This window comes from Dryas octopetala, chromosome 2 (genome assembly GCF_963921425.1).
Source record: "Dryas octopetala chromosome 2, drDryOcto1.1, whole genome shotgun sequence".
Lineage (NCBI taxonomy): Eukaryota > Viridiplantae > Streptophyta > Magnoliopsida > Rosales > Rosaceae > Dryas > Dryas octopetala.
This window is the reverse complement of record NC_141367.1, coordinates 31,361,115-31,376,758: the sequence shown is the minus strand read 5'-3', so window position 1 is coordinate 31,376,758 and position 15,644 is coordinate 31,361,115. Positions and strand designations below refer to the sequence as shown.

Below are 15,644 nucleotides of genomic sequence, written 5' to 3'. Positions count from 1 at the left end.
TGTATTTGGTCAATTTTTCAATTGGATCATAATCTATTATTTATTTTAAAATAATAACAGGATTAGTTTTATCAAAAAAATAATATTAAATGATTTCTCAAGAGAGGAAAATCAATTACATTGTTTCAGCTAATGTTTCATTTTCCCCCAATAAGGAGATTAGATTCTCTTAGATTATGAATTGATTTCTTATTCTCAGGTCTTTAAAATTTAAACCGAACGGACTCTTAGTGTGTAGAGTACCTTTTGAAGGCTTTGAGTGCATATGGGTGAAATACTAAATAATCAAAATAAAAATATTTTTCTCAACGCTTGACTTTTAACATACAAAAATTAAATTCTACAAATAAAAAACATACTATAACTAACTAATATTTATATAAAATAGAATACATTGGATGTCTTCAAAATGAAGTAGAAAGTGGGTAGGTCTACCGTCTACCAAGAATTTTGCTTGTTAAATTGGTTTAGGCTTAGTAAATGGCAAAGGCGGTGAACAGCTGACGTGACACCCTGTCTCCCTCACACCTCAAATCCCAACTAGCCGTTGATGGCCCCCACCCAGAATCAACAAAGGGGGCCAACACCGAAAAAGAGATTTGGACCGTAATTCATGGGCCTTCTGGACCCCGCTCTTAACGCCGTTAATCACGGGGTCAATCCCGTCAGATTAAAGCACAGGTCCGTGACCCCCTCCTTAACGTCCGTGTCCGTCGTAAACGGCGTTGCCCCTTCCCGATTGGGCCCCACGTTTCACGCGCAAAGAATATCTTATAGGGATTCATTTGGTTATAGGGAAGCGTGCGTGCACTGCCTGCCTGCCTGCCTGCCTGCCTGCCTGCCTGCCGCCGCTGCTACTGCATGGGAAAGGGCTCGTCCTCGACGCAAACGGTTGGATGAGCGCACGTTAGATATGAGTGTATGATGTATGCTAACTTACGCCGTACGTGAATATGCCTGGCATTGGCATGGGATTTTCAATGTCTGGGAAACATGGGATCTTTCTAGCATGAGATCCCAATGCGCATTGAGGATGATGCTTGCCTATGCTGGATACCATGCACGTGAGCATTGCAAGATCTAATGGACTATACCCATCCACTCATTCACTAGCCAAGATCAGCCGTTGATCTTTTTTTCTCGGGGTTCTGAAACACTGTTGACTATGTGGTTAATGTTGGGTCTTAAGGACAATTCAATCCAACGGCAACGATTGGTCGTGGGGTACGTGGGCCATGGAGTGCTGTGGGGCATAGAACACTAGAACACAAATACACAATCTGTTTTGACATGGAGCTATTTTTGTCCATTGAACTTAGTCTCATAACTTCATAAGCAATGGTACGTTGCTTGCCAAAAAAAGTATATAAATATATAAAAACTAAAGGACAACATTGTTGGTTAGTTGGGTATTGATTCTGCAAAAATGAAATGAGAGACCTGGTAAATTGGTAATTTTGATAGAATCTTATACCTAAACTAAGTTTTTGTAGCTGTTGTTGTTAATGTTATTACTAAAAACATCACACACATGCTATGAATGTGTAATCCAATAAAATTTGTGATAGAGAGATGAAAAAGTTGATGTGTACTGTAAACTTACTATATTGATTTTTTTACTCATAAATTTACTATTAAACTTATTTTAATATAAAATAAATATATATAATTGAATTTCTCTAACTCATATGTTGATTGGATTCGGAACTTGGAAGGGCAATAATACCTTAGCAGGCTTTTTTGGAGTCTTCGAGAAGACTGTACTCGCAAATCAGGTTTAGTTGGTTGGTCAATTGCTGCAAAAATTCAAGACATTAATTTGGTTGACTTTTCTTGAGCATAAGTGCATAACTAATTGACATGAATTCAATTTAGACACATAATTATATAAGTTATTTCAACGGGGTCTATAAACTTTCAAATATTTTAAATATACACCCGATTTATTATCTAAATTGAAAAATAAATTTTTGTCCATTGATTCGTTGAGAGATCAGTTAAATGACAGGTTGGCTTTTGCTGACCGGGATTACTTGGCGATGTGGCGCTATCTCAGCAAACATTTACCGACAAATGAGCGACACAGATCCACAATTTAATAATAATAGAGAGAGAGAGTTTGTGGGCCCGTGTCAGGGGTTAGGTGGACCCGCGGGAAATGAGCAACACGAGTCCACCTAACCCCTGACACGGGTCCACAAACTCATCATTTCTTTTTCGGTCGTTGAACACAAGTGAGAGATTTATATTCGAATTTGGAAAAAAACGTGATGTTTTTGGGAGACTAAATGGTCAGGAGAGCGTTCGACGAGCGAGAAAGAGGTGATGAGTGTGTGGGCCCGTGTCAAGTGGATATGTGTTGCTCATTTGGCGGGAAATGTATGCTGAGTTGGTGCCACGTCGCCAATTAATCTTTGTTAGCAAAAGTCTAGCTGACATTTAACTGATCTCTCAATAAATTGATGGACGGAATTTCATTTTTCAATTTACATAATAAATCATGTGTATATTTGAAATATTTGAAAATTCGTGGACTTCGTTGAAATAGCATATATAGCTATGTGTCTAAATTGAATTTATGCCTAATTAATTTGATTGACTGAATACGAAATCTCTCTCTCTCACACAATCCAAAGTCTCTATGGACTATGGTGATCTTGTGGTATCATTCTCTCTTGTTTTTAGTGAAAGATGTTTAGGTGTAAACTTGTAATGAAGTAGGTAATTGTTTATACATGCATGTAGGGATCTTATATAAGGGTAAAGTCTCTTATAGTATCTATTTTATATTATAATTCGATCATTAAAATTGTTTATTTTATATATAGGGCCCTTCCAATAAGGGATTTCTCATTTAGTGTTAAATGAGGGATCACCTTGTGTGGCCCATAAGGGTCGTTTTGTGTTAATCCGAACCGTCCATGTTTTACATCTTCATTGATAGATTATCCTTACAAAAAATCGGCCAAATCGGAAATCGTTTACTCGTTCGTTTAAGCGGTCAAAGTTTAAAACAAATGGACGAACAACAAATTCTTCTATAAACACCTAAACTTTGACCGCTTAATCGAACGGGTAACGATTTTCGATTTGGCTGATTTTTTACAGAGATAATCTATCAATGAAGATGTAAAAAACGGACGATTTAGATTAATACAAAACGACATGTGTGGGCCCCACAAGGTGATCCCTCATTTAACACTAAATGAGGGATCCCTTATTAGAAGGGGTCTATATATATATCACTGCATCTAAATTTTCACATCTCAACGAAATTGTATTCTCTCTAATAACAATTCATTTTAATTTCTAAACAATCTTTACCAATCAAATGGAATATCCATTTTATTCAACTCAATTTCAATTTTGTTTAAATTTAAATAGTTTAGTAAAGTAAATAATTTTAATTTTTTAAATTATCAGATAGGTTAATAAAATAAGATTTAAAGAGTCTGTTAGAAATATTCTCGGGCTTAATTGAGAATGGGATCCATTCAATGACTCTCAACCAGTGTCACGAACTCACGATAATCAACAGCAACCGCGACTTTTATTCGCGTAGATATGTTATCTTTGCCACGTCATCGATGATAACCTGTGACTTTTTTGTTCTTTCTTTCTGCCCCGATTTTAGGTTTATCCTTTTCTGAAGTGGCAATGACCATCAACAAACCCCACCATGTTCATGGAATATGATTCTTTATCAAATTACAAAAATACCCACACAAAAACAACTTATCCTTATATTTATCCTAACACTTATTATATTTCCATGATTCCCATATTTTTTATTTTTTCTGTTCTGAGCAACATATTCAAATGATAAAACAATTGAAAATATAATGGAGAGAATTATGTTCAAAATATCATTATGCTATATTTCGAATTTTCGATACACAGCCCCTCTTGGCTATTCTTTTTCTCTCATTAAATTAAATTAATGAAATACGAGGGTGTCATTTGAGGGGTTCAAAGTTCAAACCAAGGCTCATCATGAACCCTAATCACTTGCAGGCAGTAGAGTTGGCAAGCTAAGCTGTTTGACATTAATCAGTAATTACAACTCACATTGGTCAATGATTTTTTCACATCACGAACCATATTATAAATTTAGGCGATAAGACAGTTTTTTAGGGTTAATTATTTGTGATATTTCATTTCATGTTTCTATTCATTTGCTATAATTTTTTTCAGAAATAAGTTAAATAACTTCCAATTAATGCATGTGTGAAAGATCGAAAAACTGTTTAATATTAACTTGTATTAATTAAGCTGTCATGTGCTTGTAAGAAGAAAGAAAATCTCAAAAATCAAAGCTGTATCCTACTACCCCAACAAGTTGATTCTGAATCGACAGTAATGACACAACAAGTAGCTAGCTAGGTAGTAGGTACATTATTCATCTTATGCATGCTTAAATTGGTTCATCAAAAAAAATTAATTAAACTATATATTAACCATATGTACCTAGCGTCACTTAGCGAACTACATTGGTTTGCTAACTTTGCTCTTAAGCGTCTTGTATATTATATTATTAATATATTATATAGTGAGTTGTACGTAGAAGAACTGAAGAACAAATTAACCATTATTGGCAAATAAGGGAAATATGTCTTCCGTGAGTATTTTAGTAGAATACCCTTCTCTCTGTGTTAGGACTATTTTAGTCAATTAAACATTGTTTATTTAAACGTCACCAACAGACACTGTCACCTAAATGATTATAAGGGATTTGAGTTTGACTGTGCATGTGTAAGTTGTCTAACAAAAAAATTTAAAAAAGCCTCTGTATCTATAATTATCCTGTACGTATTATATGATACATATGAATAAAAAATACATAAGAAGCCTGATTATAAAAACAGTATCCATATATTTTAAAACCTAACACAAAGGAAGTATATTGAAGGATCTTTTTCCCAAGCAATTCTAGCTTAGTTATATAAGCCTACACTGCTACATATTCTTCAAGCAAATATATTTATATATATATAGTACCAAAAGAAATAAACAAAAAATGAATATATTTCTTAATTAAGGACAAGTATACGAGACAGAGAGCATTAACTGACTGAAACAATTAATAGAAGATCGAAAACCAACATAAAATAATTAATGGCTCTGTGTTATAGCCGTTGGCTGACGAAAATAAGCTCTAAAATTAAAGCTTGTGTATGAAATTCATGGTGCAAATATGGTAGCCAGGAAAATACTTTACATAAATGGGTATGTTGTATGCACTGAAAAAAAAAAGATCATTAGATTCCGCGGAACCAGTATGAGTCTAAAGAAAATAACATTATAATCCTTGTACAATGTGGTGGACACCACCTTCCTCAACAACTGCACCTCTCCAGTCTCTAATTTTTGTACATACAAATTGTTTGGTCATATTTGTAGGCCCGTTTTTACATCATTTATCCCCGACATGTTAAACGCACCAAACCATTTACATCATTTATTCTAAATACAATTGACCCCCATCTCTCTCTATTATGAGTCATGACACATCAAGAGGCTAAATATACATGTGAATTTGCTTAAACCAGAAGAAAAAGATCGATAATTGAACATCATAATTCTTTGTCATGATGGGTCATTGGAGCTTTAGATAGTGGATCAATTGCCCAAATGTGCTGTGCTTTGATTTGACGATTTCTTTCCGTTTGATGTTTAAAAGTTCAATTTTCATTCTTGAATTGCCTCAATCAATAAAGCAATGTTTAGATTTTTTTTTTTTGTCTGTCAATGTTTAGATTAATTAGATAGACGACCACCACAAAGTAATTATCATATATGTGTGATGTTCTTTATGCCCTAATTTTTTTTTTCCTTAGAAATATAACTAATATGGGTGGTCTCCACACTCAAAAATGGTGGTAAAGGTGATTGATATTTACTTATTTAGTATTGTAGTTGGGGGGGGGGGGGGGAGCATGCCACTATCCTTACTTTTCTTATCTTGTTTTTTTGATGGGACTTCATTTTTTCATCAGTTGTTATAAGTTATAACACCTTTTCATGTGTTATTGACACCTATCATTTACATCTATCATATCGAGCCTCTGAAGTTTATTAAAATCGGAATCAGCACCACTCTTCTCTCCTCTATCTTTTTTCCCTTTTTGTTTTTGTTTTTGGGGTGGTTATATAACATAATGATCCTTTCAAGTTTAAAGTTTAATTTCCTAGCCCAAAAAAAAAAAGTTTAAAGTTTAATTCATGGTAAAAGTATATTTTTTTGTCCTTATGCTTTAATGAAAATTTGACTTTGATCTCATTTTTTTAATTTTGAAAATTTCAATTTCATTTTTTATTACGTTTGTAATTAGATTTAAATAGTTAAATTAAGTTTAAATTAATTACAAAAATATGACATAGCAGAGATATTTTGAATATTTTAAATAAACTATGAGTAAAACTCTTTTAATCGAATGATTTTGCCCAATCACATTGGACACATGTCTTTTATTTTTCTTAATTTTTAAGTTTTTATATGTTTTTTCTTTCTTAATTATATTTTTTAATAATATTTTATTTAACTTTTTAAATTATTTTTGTAGACTTTATTAATTATGAAATGTTTAAAATATCCATTCATATGTTCTGTTATGTCATATTTTTGTATTTAAAATAAACGGAGTTAACAGTTTGGACCTAATTACAAACGTAATGAAAGTACGAGACTAAAATTGTCAAAATTAAAAAAACAAGGATCAAAGTAAAAATTTTGTGAAAATACATGGACAAAAAATGTTCTTTGGCCTTAATTCATCCCCAATGTGGCAACGTCTCTTAGCAAGAATACTCAAACTTGTACGTACTCCTAGATAAATACTTTTGGTAGGTAGCTACTATATATGCCAAGGCAGTTGGCAGTTTAACCTTGTTTCTGGACTTAACCATGGTTTCTAGCTGCAGTCTCCTATTTTGTTGTCACTGGAACTGAAAGTATTAGTAAAAAAAAATTGCTTGATATTGACAAGCCTAAAGTTTAACTAAATATCACTTTTCTATGATTGATCCATCCATATCGTATCAAGAAAATTTTGGTTCATACGATTTTTCTACCTATAAATGACCACTTAATTTACATGATATCCTTGATTATCAAGTCTTTTTCTTGGACAACTGTAAGAAAGAATATTTAGAAATCAAATCAGATGAGTATCGATCATCCACCCAAAGATAGCTGCTCAACTTTGGCATGTATAGCTTAATTAGTGAAGTACATGTACACCTATCTGGTATGGCCACCAAATTAAGGTCCAAAGATGCCAAGTAGTCGATGTATTAACAAAGACGTACATGCATGTATATGATTAATATGCTCAAGAAATAATACATGCCACTGATGTTTCTTTGATGGATCGTTACTGGTGTGTTTTTGTCGTGTATGACACATACATATATTTCAACTTAATTTTCCGCACATCTAGAGTAGTACAGTGGGTCCAAGGGGCTAGAGACAATTTAATATTACAACCAAATGTGCATATAAGAATTTTGGAGCCAATACAGAAATTCTCTACTTAAGACGTCTGGTTTTCTTTTTTTATCATTTGATTTTAAATTTGGCATAATTTAATTATTTAGAGTATAAATTATCAATCGAGAAATATTTTTTGATTTTAGCCCTCATAATTTTGAGTTCTCAAATTTAAGTTAGTTTTGAGCTACAACCCAAAACTCAAAAGTCAAAACTTAAAATATAACATCAAACAATAATTATATACCCTAAAATAAAACCTTATATTTTAACATGTTGAACCCTATAAAAAATAGCCTAAAAAATGATAAAATGTCATAGAAATAAATGTCTGTTCTTTAATTAAAGAACGGATGTACAAATAGAATTTGTGCATATATACATGTAAGAATTTTAGAGAAAAAAAAAAATAATAACATGGGATACAGCTTGATTTGGTTTTGCCGCAGTACTGATCAGTGATCACATGCGCTTCACACTATACTAAATTCTTCGGAAATAGCGAAATTAATTACTTCCATGAAGTTTTCTTATATATTATACTACTACTTAAAAACCGTAAAAGCAATTCAGAATCAATATAATATTAATACATTTACGTGCGAAACAAGTTTGTGTAGCAGCTCAAGCTCTCTAAACCTTCCCAAAATAATTAAACTAATTAGTTGATAAAGAAAAATTAATATATTTTTCAGTAATTAAGCATATTTCAAGGAGAAAAAGTAATTTAAAAAGGGGCATAAAAAAACAAATAAAAGACAGTGGAAAATGTTAAATGAACCAAGGTCTGATCGAGGTAATGGAATCATGGAAAGAAGAAGATCGGGTCTCATCAAGGAGTTTATATTTCTATAGATGGTGAGAAAAAAAAAATGCTTATCAGCTGACAAGCACTATACTGCTGTGTGATGATTATATAGATATATCATATATGTATGCTAATCCCATAGATAAAAAAAAAAAAGAGAATAAAAAATAATGATCACGAAAGCATCGAATACAATGGTAGCAAATGAATGCACATGCTTGCGCCATCAATTAATGATAGCAAAGAAAACCTAAATCCATTGATCGATCTCGATCCATCTCTTTTTCCCATTCCTGAAACTCATTCATTCTTTTTTTCCTCCATACCCCTTTGTACGGGTTCCAATTTTTGTTCATATCATGTAAAAAAAAGAAAAGGAAAATTTGAAAAGTAGATATAAGAATTAGCTAGTTGGTACTTGGTACTATATATTAGTACAGCTAGCAAGTAGCAAACAACTAGGGGAATTGTAAAAGTAGAGGAGGGTAGCTACACTAAACTAGCCTGCGTGGTCCTGTCTCTTTGTAGACCATGTGTGTAGGTGTAAGGAAATAGTGCATGCAAGCTCATGATCAAACATGATTTCACTAGTCTTCTCTTTTGTACATGTAGCAGGGTCCAAATGTAGCAGGGTCCAAGGCACATCCATCATCAAAGTCCAAACCAATTAAATTGGCTACATACCTAACACCTAGTGTTAGTACCAGCAAATGTTTTGCTAAGTATATTTGTTTTGTTTAGTAGACTGGTTTGATGGACACTCGGATGAATGATAACTCAGAGGTTGGGCCTTCAAGTGTCTTACTTATCTCTTGGATATACTTGGGCCCAATTCAGTTTAGCAAGATGGGCCAGGCTGACCCACTTACTGAAATAGCTAGACATCCACCTTTCTTTATACAACAGATACAGCACCACCTTTCTGTCTGTTTCTTTGTTTGAATAAAAAATGACATTTCATGTAATTGAAGCCCAACCCAATGCATTGAGAAAATGTATGCCTCATTCTCAGAATGTTAGCACAATATATTGTGAATAAACTGCAATGTCCTATGCAGCAGTACTCTGCGTTACTTCTTTCTACAGACCTACAAATTACTTATTTTACTTATTTGTTGAAAAAGGACCTACAAATTTACAAAAGCAAATATGTTTTTGAACAAATTCGAAAATGACATTTCTTCCGTGGAATATTTTCCCCTTATTCTTTAAATAAGACAAGAAGACTTGAGGGCATGGTCACATACTAACATCTAGTAGTATATATCCCCTGAAACCTCAAACCTTTTACCAGAATCAGGGTATGATCTTAATCTGGTTAACAACTCTGATCGATGAAATGAAGTAACTTATATATATTAATAGGTGGTAGTAGCGGAGTGCATTTTGATTGTGATATGTATTCTTCCCCAGCTGCTCTGTACCCGACTTTTTGATTGTTAGAGAGACTTTAGTGATACCTTGATCTCTTCTAGCTCTGCTTTGCTGCTTTATTAATAATGTCCAATTAATCCGCGTCTACCTTTGGGCTTTATCTTCTGTCATCTTTTTCATTGATTCCTTGTGTTTTTAATTACAAATTAGCTAATGCTCGTTTCTTTTTTTGAAATGAAAACCAGATAATTTGATGGATATGAATGAATCTCTACATGTGCTTTAGTTTCTTCTGTTACAATGGTTTGCTAAATTGTAGGAAAGAATAGATACCCCAAGTACAAATTATAGCTGGCTTTATAAGTTTGTCCTACTGCAGCTGAATGCTGATGCTTTGCTAAAGTTCAAAGTCATTCCTTGGAATTCCAGAACCCAACAATGCAAGCAATCCCAAGAACATCATGGTTTTCATTTTATATTTTAATAAAAAAATATCAAAAAGAGATCTCTATAATAAGAACGCATTGAACCTAACACTGGCTATCAAATCAAAAGGAACCAAATTTATATTAAGCTTAATTAGTATCCATCACCATGCATACTACAGTGATCACCTACAGGTACCAACGATCAGCCTCTAGATTGACAATGGGGGCACACTTATTTGGCATCTTAGCAATCATACTCTTGCTTGTTTGGTTGTTGCATTATCGTGGGGGTCTCGAATATGATTCAGACAATGCAAACCGAGTTTTCAATGTAAGAGCGATCCTGATCGATCCAGCAGTTGCAATTACTTAACAGTCAGTACGTTACTGGGTTAAATTCTACTTATATATATGTTAACTTGTTGCGTTTGAATTTGGCAGGTTCATCCGTTTCTTATGTTCTTTGGCTTTATTTTCTTTGCTGGTCAAGGTACGTATAAGTATTACTAATATATGTACACAAAAGTGTTATGAATCTAGCTATATAATATTTTTGAATGGAGCAGCAATGATGGCGTACAAGACAGTAAAGGCGGAGCACAAGGTGCAGAAGTACATTCACACCTTCTTACACCTAATAGCCCTGTGTGCCGGAGTATGGGGGATATGCGCTGTGTTCAAGTACCATGACATGAGAAACATAGAGAATATGTATTCACTCCATTCATGGATTGGCTTGACCACCTTTTGCTTGTACTGTTTGCAGGTATACTTAATTGATATATTAGGCAGCTAATTAAATTCAATTAATAGGTAGGGGTGTATACATGATTAATTATTAAATGGTTTGGGGGTTTGGCAGTGGTTGTTTGGATTCGCTACATTCTTGTTCCCAAGGGCTTCAGCAGAGTCAAGGTTGAAATTGGTTCCTTGGCATATGAGTGTGGGTAGGGCACTACTCTACTTGTCAATATGCGCAGCTCTAACTGGCTTGATGGAGAAAGCCACATTCCTTAAATGCCTTACAGATTTTGATCTCAGTCGCAGAGAATTACATTTGATCAACTTCACGGGACTCTCAATCCTCCTCTTTGGCATCTTCGTTGATCTTTCAGTCGCTCTTGCCCACTACGTCTGATTAATATGTGATTCATCGATCACCGTTCATTTTATGTCACATTCATATTATTATTTCAATTAATTATTTTTGGACTTAAGATCAGTTATGTATGTGTATAGAATCATTGATTCCTTCATTGGGTGGGATTGTCTCGATCCCTATTCCCTAATAAAATATAGTGTGTTAATTTCATGCTTATTGTTTCATCACCGATCGCTTGTAATTTTTGTTTGAAGAAAGGTAATTAATCATATATGATCAGAAAAGCTAGAATAATCAAAATTGCTTCCCATCTATAGTCAAAAACTCAAAATTGAAAAAAAAAAATTCAGGTTCATTTCATAGGTAAATCAACAACTGATTATTTTATATTAAAAATAGAAAGGACTTTTTATTTCAACAAAGAGTTTTGTTTTGTTTTATTTTTTTCTTTTCTGATCGAGAAGGTTGGCTTTTATTGAATATCTAGCTGTTGGTAAAGGTAAATGCTCTTTGGCCAAAACCAGAGTAATACTGTGGAAGTGTGGAATTAGCAACTAGATTTTGAGTCCATACATAAAAGACATTAATCAATTAATTAATGATTACTCAAGCAGATGGAGGGATGGATCTATGTTTTCAGCAGATTACCAATTAATTAATTAATTAAGTAGAGACGCTTTTGTATGGCTTATAAATGGACCAAAAGACTTTCCCAAAATAAAAATGGACCAAAAGACACACAAATAATTTTATAATTCCGTAGCTTAACCTTCGATCTTTATCAATTGACGGAAGTGTTACATTAATTAATTGTTTATAATAAATACAATAATCATGCATATTAAACTTGGTGTTTTTTATCAATGGTGTCCTTCAACAACCTAATAAACTTGTTTTCAAGTTTTTACTGATGGATCAGCATAAAACGATCGTCTGAAACAAGTGAAAACACACACTCTCTCTCTCTCTCTCTTTCTCAGTACGTGGATGAGAATTAATAGATGGCACTAATTATGGGTCGCAGCAGCTACCAAGTATCAGCAATGCCAGTTACAATATTCGCTCATCTGTTGGTCATTGTAGTCACAGTCCTCCTACTTGTTTGGCTCCTACACTTTGGAAAAGGCCTCGCTTTTGAATCTCACCACAAGCGCAAGATGCTAAATGTACCCCTTAATTTTACCCTTTAAAATTTCATGAATCAATGCATTAATGCACATCTTTTAATTAATTCTTTATATGCATGTAATTAAATAATTTTATGAAATTAACAGGTGTTGCATGCTCAATGTAATTAATTACTTAAATTGCAGATGCATGCACTTCTAATGATACTTGGACCTGTTTTAGCCGGAGGAGAAGGTGAGCATATACACAAAAATTTACCATCGAATTAATTTATTAATTGTACGTTTTAACTAATTAAATATCATATATATGCATGGACGCAGCTATCATGGCATACCAAACGGTACATGGCAGAAGAAGGTCCCAGAAAGCATTTCATTCAGTATTGCATCTCACAGCTCTTGTGCTTGGAATTCTGGGGATTTATGTGATTTTCAAACTTCACAATGAGAGAAGAACATGGAACATGTACACCTTACATTCCTGGTTGGGCATGATAGCCATTTGTTCATTTGGTTTACAGGTAACGTACGTACAAGTGTACAACTTATTTATTTCGAATAATATTATAGAATAAAGCAATCTAATTAAAGTTTCTTTTAAATTGATTGTTGTCTCTCTCTCTCTCTCTCTCGATCTGTCAGTTTGTGTTTGGTTTCTTCACGTTTTGGTGGCCGGGTGCAGAGAAGGCAAACAGAGCAGCACTTGTAGCGTGGCACTCATTTATTGGGATGGTCATCTTCTTGTTGATTACATGCACCACAGAGACAGGGTTGCTTCAAACATTCATATCCTTAGGCTTAGGCCGCAACCAAGAAGCACATATTGTCAACTTCACTGGCCTCTTCATTTTTCTCTTCGCAGTCACCGTTAGCCTCACCGTTGTTCTTCCACGAGTTTATAAATAATATTAATTTTGAAGTCTTGTGCTCTTGTCCATGTTCTGTAACCTAAAATAAATTGAATATGGGTCATCAATTTAATTGTTATCATCCTTCATGTAATGCTGTGTTGTTAATAAATTGGTTCATGTTTTGTCGATGTTCAAAACAAAATTGCTACTAAATTGATAGTTGATTAGTTGGTAACATCTACAACTTTACTTGGTACACCGTACAAGTGAATATGCCATTCCACAAGCAAAAACACACAGAATGCCAAACTTGGTACTTCTCCAAACCCATTGGCCATTGGACTTGCCACCACCTTAATTGGTACAAGTACTTGCCGGCCAGACGGTTTTCCCAATTCCATTTATTTGGTGGTATCCAATTCTCATTCAAACAAAACGCTCATCTGTTTGTGCGTTTAACATACATTGTGTTCTACGTTCTGTCGATCGGCAACATTGATCATATCATTTTTTTTTTTTGCATCCCGGCCTCTTCTTGTCAACACTACTGTTTCTAGCTCTTTGTCTATATTAAATACTGAATACCATATGATGATCATATCAAGACACTGATCAAGCTTATAATAGCTCCATACATCGATCTCTTCTTTTAGTACGTATTTCTTAGATACTAAATAATCAGTTACACAGAGGCCAAGTGGTGTTACAATGGCACCTAAGAGTCGTAGCTACCAAGTGTCAGCAACCCCAGTTACAATATTTGGGCATTTGTTGGTTATAGCTCTGACAACCCTTGTGCTTGTTTGGCTCTTACACTTCCGAGGAGGCCTTGCTTTCAAATCCGATAACAAACAGAAAATTTTCAATGTAAGTCATGTTAATGTTTCATATAATTAAGGAGATCTTGCATTATGCATGCATGCTCATAATTAAATTAATTAAGTTCATCATAAATATATCATCAGTCTGAACATATATTAATTCCTTTCTCATTTTTACAGCTTCATCCACTTCTAATGATAATTGGGTTTATTTTGATTGGAGGAGAAGGTAATAATATTCACGAATATGTCACAAGATTAATGTCTTTAATTGAGCTTTCATAAATTAAGGACTAATGGGGTGGCTACAAATGAGTGCAGCTATCATGGCATACAAGACAATACCGGGAAAAAGAGAGACACAGAAAGTGGTGCACCTGATATTGCATCTAATAGCTCTGGCGGCTGGAATTCTGGGGATTATTGTAGTTTTCAAGTTCAACCATGAAACCAAAAATGGTAATTTGGTTAGCTTGCATTCCTGGCTCGGCATCATCACCATCTCTTTGTTTGGTTTTCAGTGGCTGCTTGCTTTCTTTGTGTATTTCTTTCCGGGTGCACAAATGTCAACAAGGGCAACACTTCTGCCATGGCACACATTTGGTGGGATGGTCATCTTTCTTCTAGGGATCTGCACAGCTCTCACCGGCTTGGTTGAGACCTTCATTTTCTTAGCCTTAGACCGCAGCCAAGAAGGCCTTATAGTCAACTTCACTGGCCTCCTGATCTTTCTATTTGCAGTCGCCGTCACCCTCTCTATCCTCCTCCCGAGACAACGTTATAATTAATACTAATTAATCACATCTCTAGCTTTGTTTGTTTTTTTTTGGCCATACATCTCTAGCTTTGTTCAATAAGATACCTTTATTTATTTTTTCTTCTTGTCATTTATCAATGTTGTTTTGACGCTCGCACTTGAACATCTACAGTTAGTTCATTTCTTGAAAATAAAAGTCCAAGAATTATGCAAGCCTAGTTATACTCTATCTGCTCTCTCTTTTGGTCCCAACAGGACCAGTTCAGATTTTTATTTTTTTATTTTTTTTTTCCAGTATGCTAAAAACAATGATAATTCAAATAAGATTTATTCTCCTACTTTTCTATCTTTCTTGATTCAGAGTGGATTAATGTAGGTGGGTATCTAAACTCAGCTCGCAGTATCATTACTTTAGCATAATGTTGTCGTTCTTTTTCTGTATATATATGCACCATATGTTGCAATCAATCACAAAGTAATGATCGCGTTTTCAAACACCCAAGCAACATTCTTAATTGTTACAATGTAGTGGCAGTGGGAGTGGTAGTGAGTAGTGAGTAGGCCCCTTAATTAAGAATAAGTTAGAAAGAAATTGGAGAGCATGGCAGCAATCAATGTTACAAGATCCTAGTTAGCAAGCTAGCCGCAATTAACGCCAAACAAATGGTCCCAATTATTCTAGGATAGTATCTTGTGTTCTGCACAACAGAGTTGTTGGCGCACTACCTGTGCACAAGCTTTAGCTCAGATAAGAGTGCCACACATACACATCTTCTGCTACAAGAGATTGTAATATTCTATGTACCAATATAATATTATATATAATAATAGCACAAAAGGAGGATATCTGGATAGCGGATATGTTATTTTATTACGGCAAAAAG

General features: G+C 34.2%; 1 protein-coding gene across 1 annotated transcript; it reads left to right on the top strand.

Annotated features, from left to right (window-relative positions):
• Positions 1-10,239: 10,239 nt before the first annotated feature.
• On the top strand, positions 10,240-11,366 carry LOC147295692 (Cytochrome b561/ferric reductase transmembrane protein family). Its single transcript, XM_086234095.1, has 4 exons — positions 10,240-10,430; positions 10,541-10,589; positions 10,666-10,865; positions 10,962-11,366. The coding sequence occupies exons 1-4, from the start codon at positions 10,266-10,268 to the stop codon at positions 11,235-11,237; spliced, it is 690 nt and encodes a 229-aa protein (XP_086090221.1). The 5' UTR covers positions 10,240-10,265; the 3' UTR covers positions 11,238-11,366.
• The last annotated feature ends 4,278 nt before the right edge of the window (positions 11,367-15,644 follow it).

What these genes read in the sequence shown, in the direction of transcription:
- LOC147295692 (XM_086234095.1), top strand. Translation starts at nt 10,266, where the DNA reads ATGCATACTACAGTGATCACCTACAGGTACCAACGATCAGCCTCTAGA. An exon ending in ATGCAAACCGAGTTTTCAAT is followed by an intron (nt 10,431 to 10,540) that starts GTAAGAGCGATC and finishes TGAATTTGGCAG; the next exon opens with GTTCATCCGTTTCTTATGTT. An exon ending in TATTTTCTTTGCTGGTCAAG is followed by an intron (nt 10,590 to 10,665) that starts GTACGTATAAGT and finishes TGAATGGAGCAG; the next exon opens with CAATGATGGCGTACAAGACA.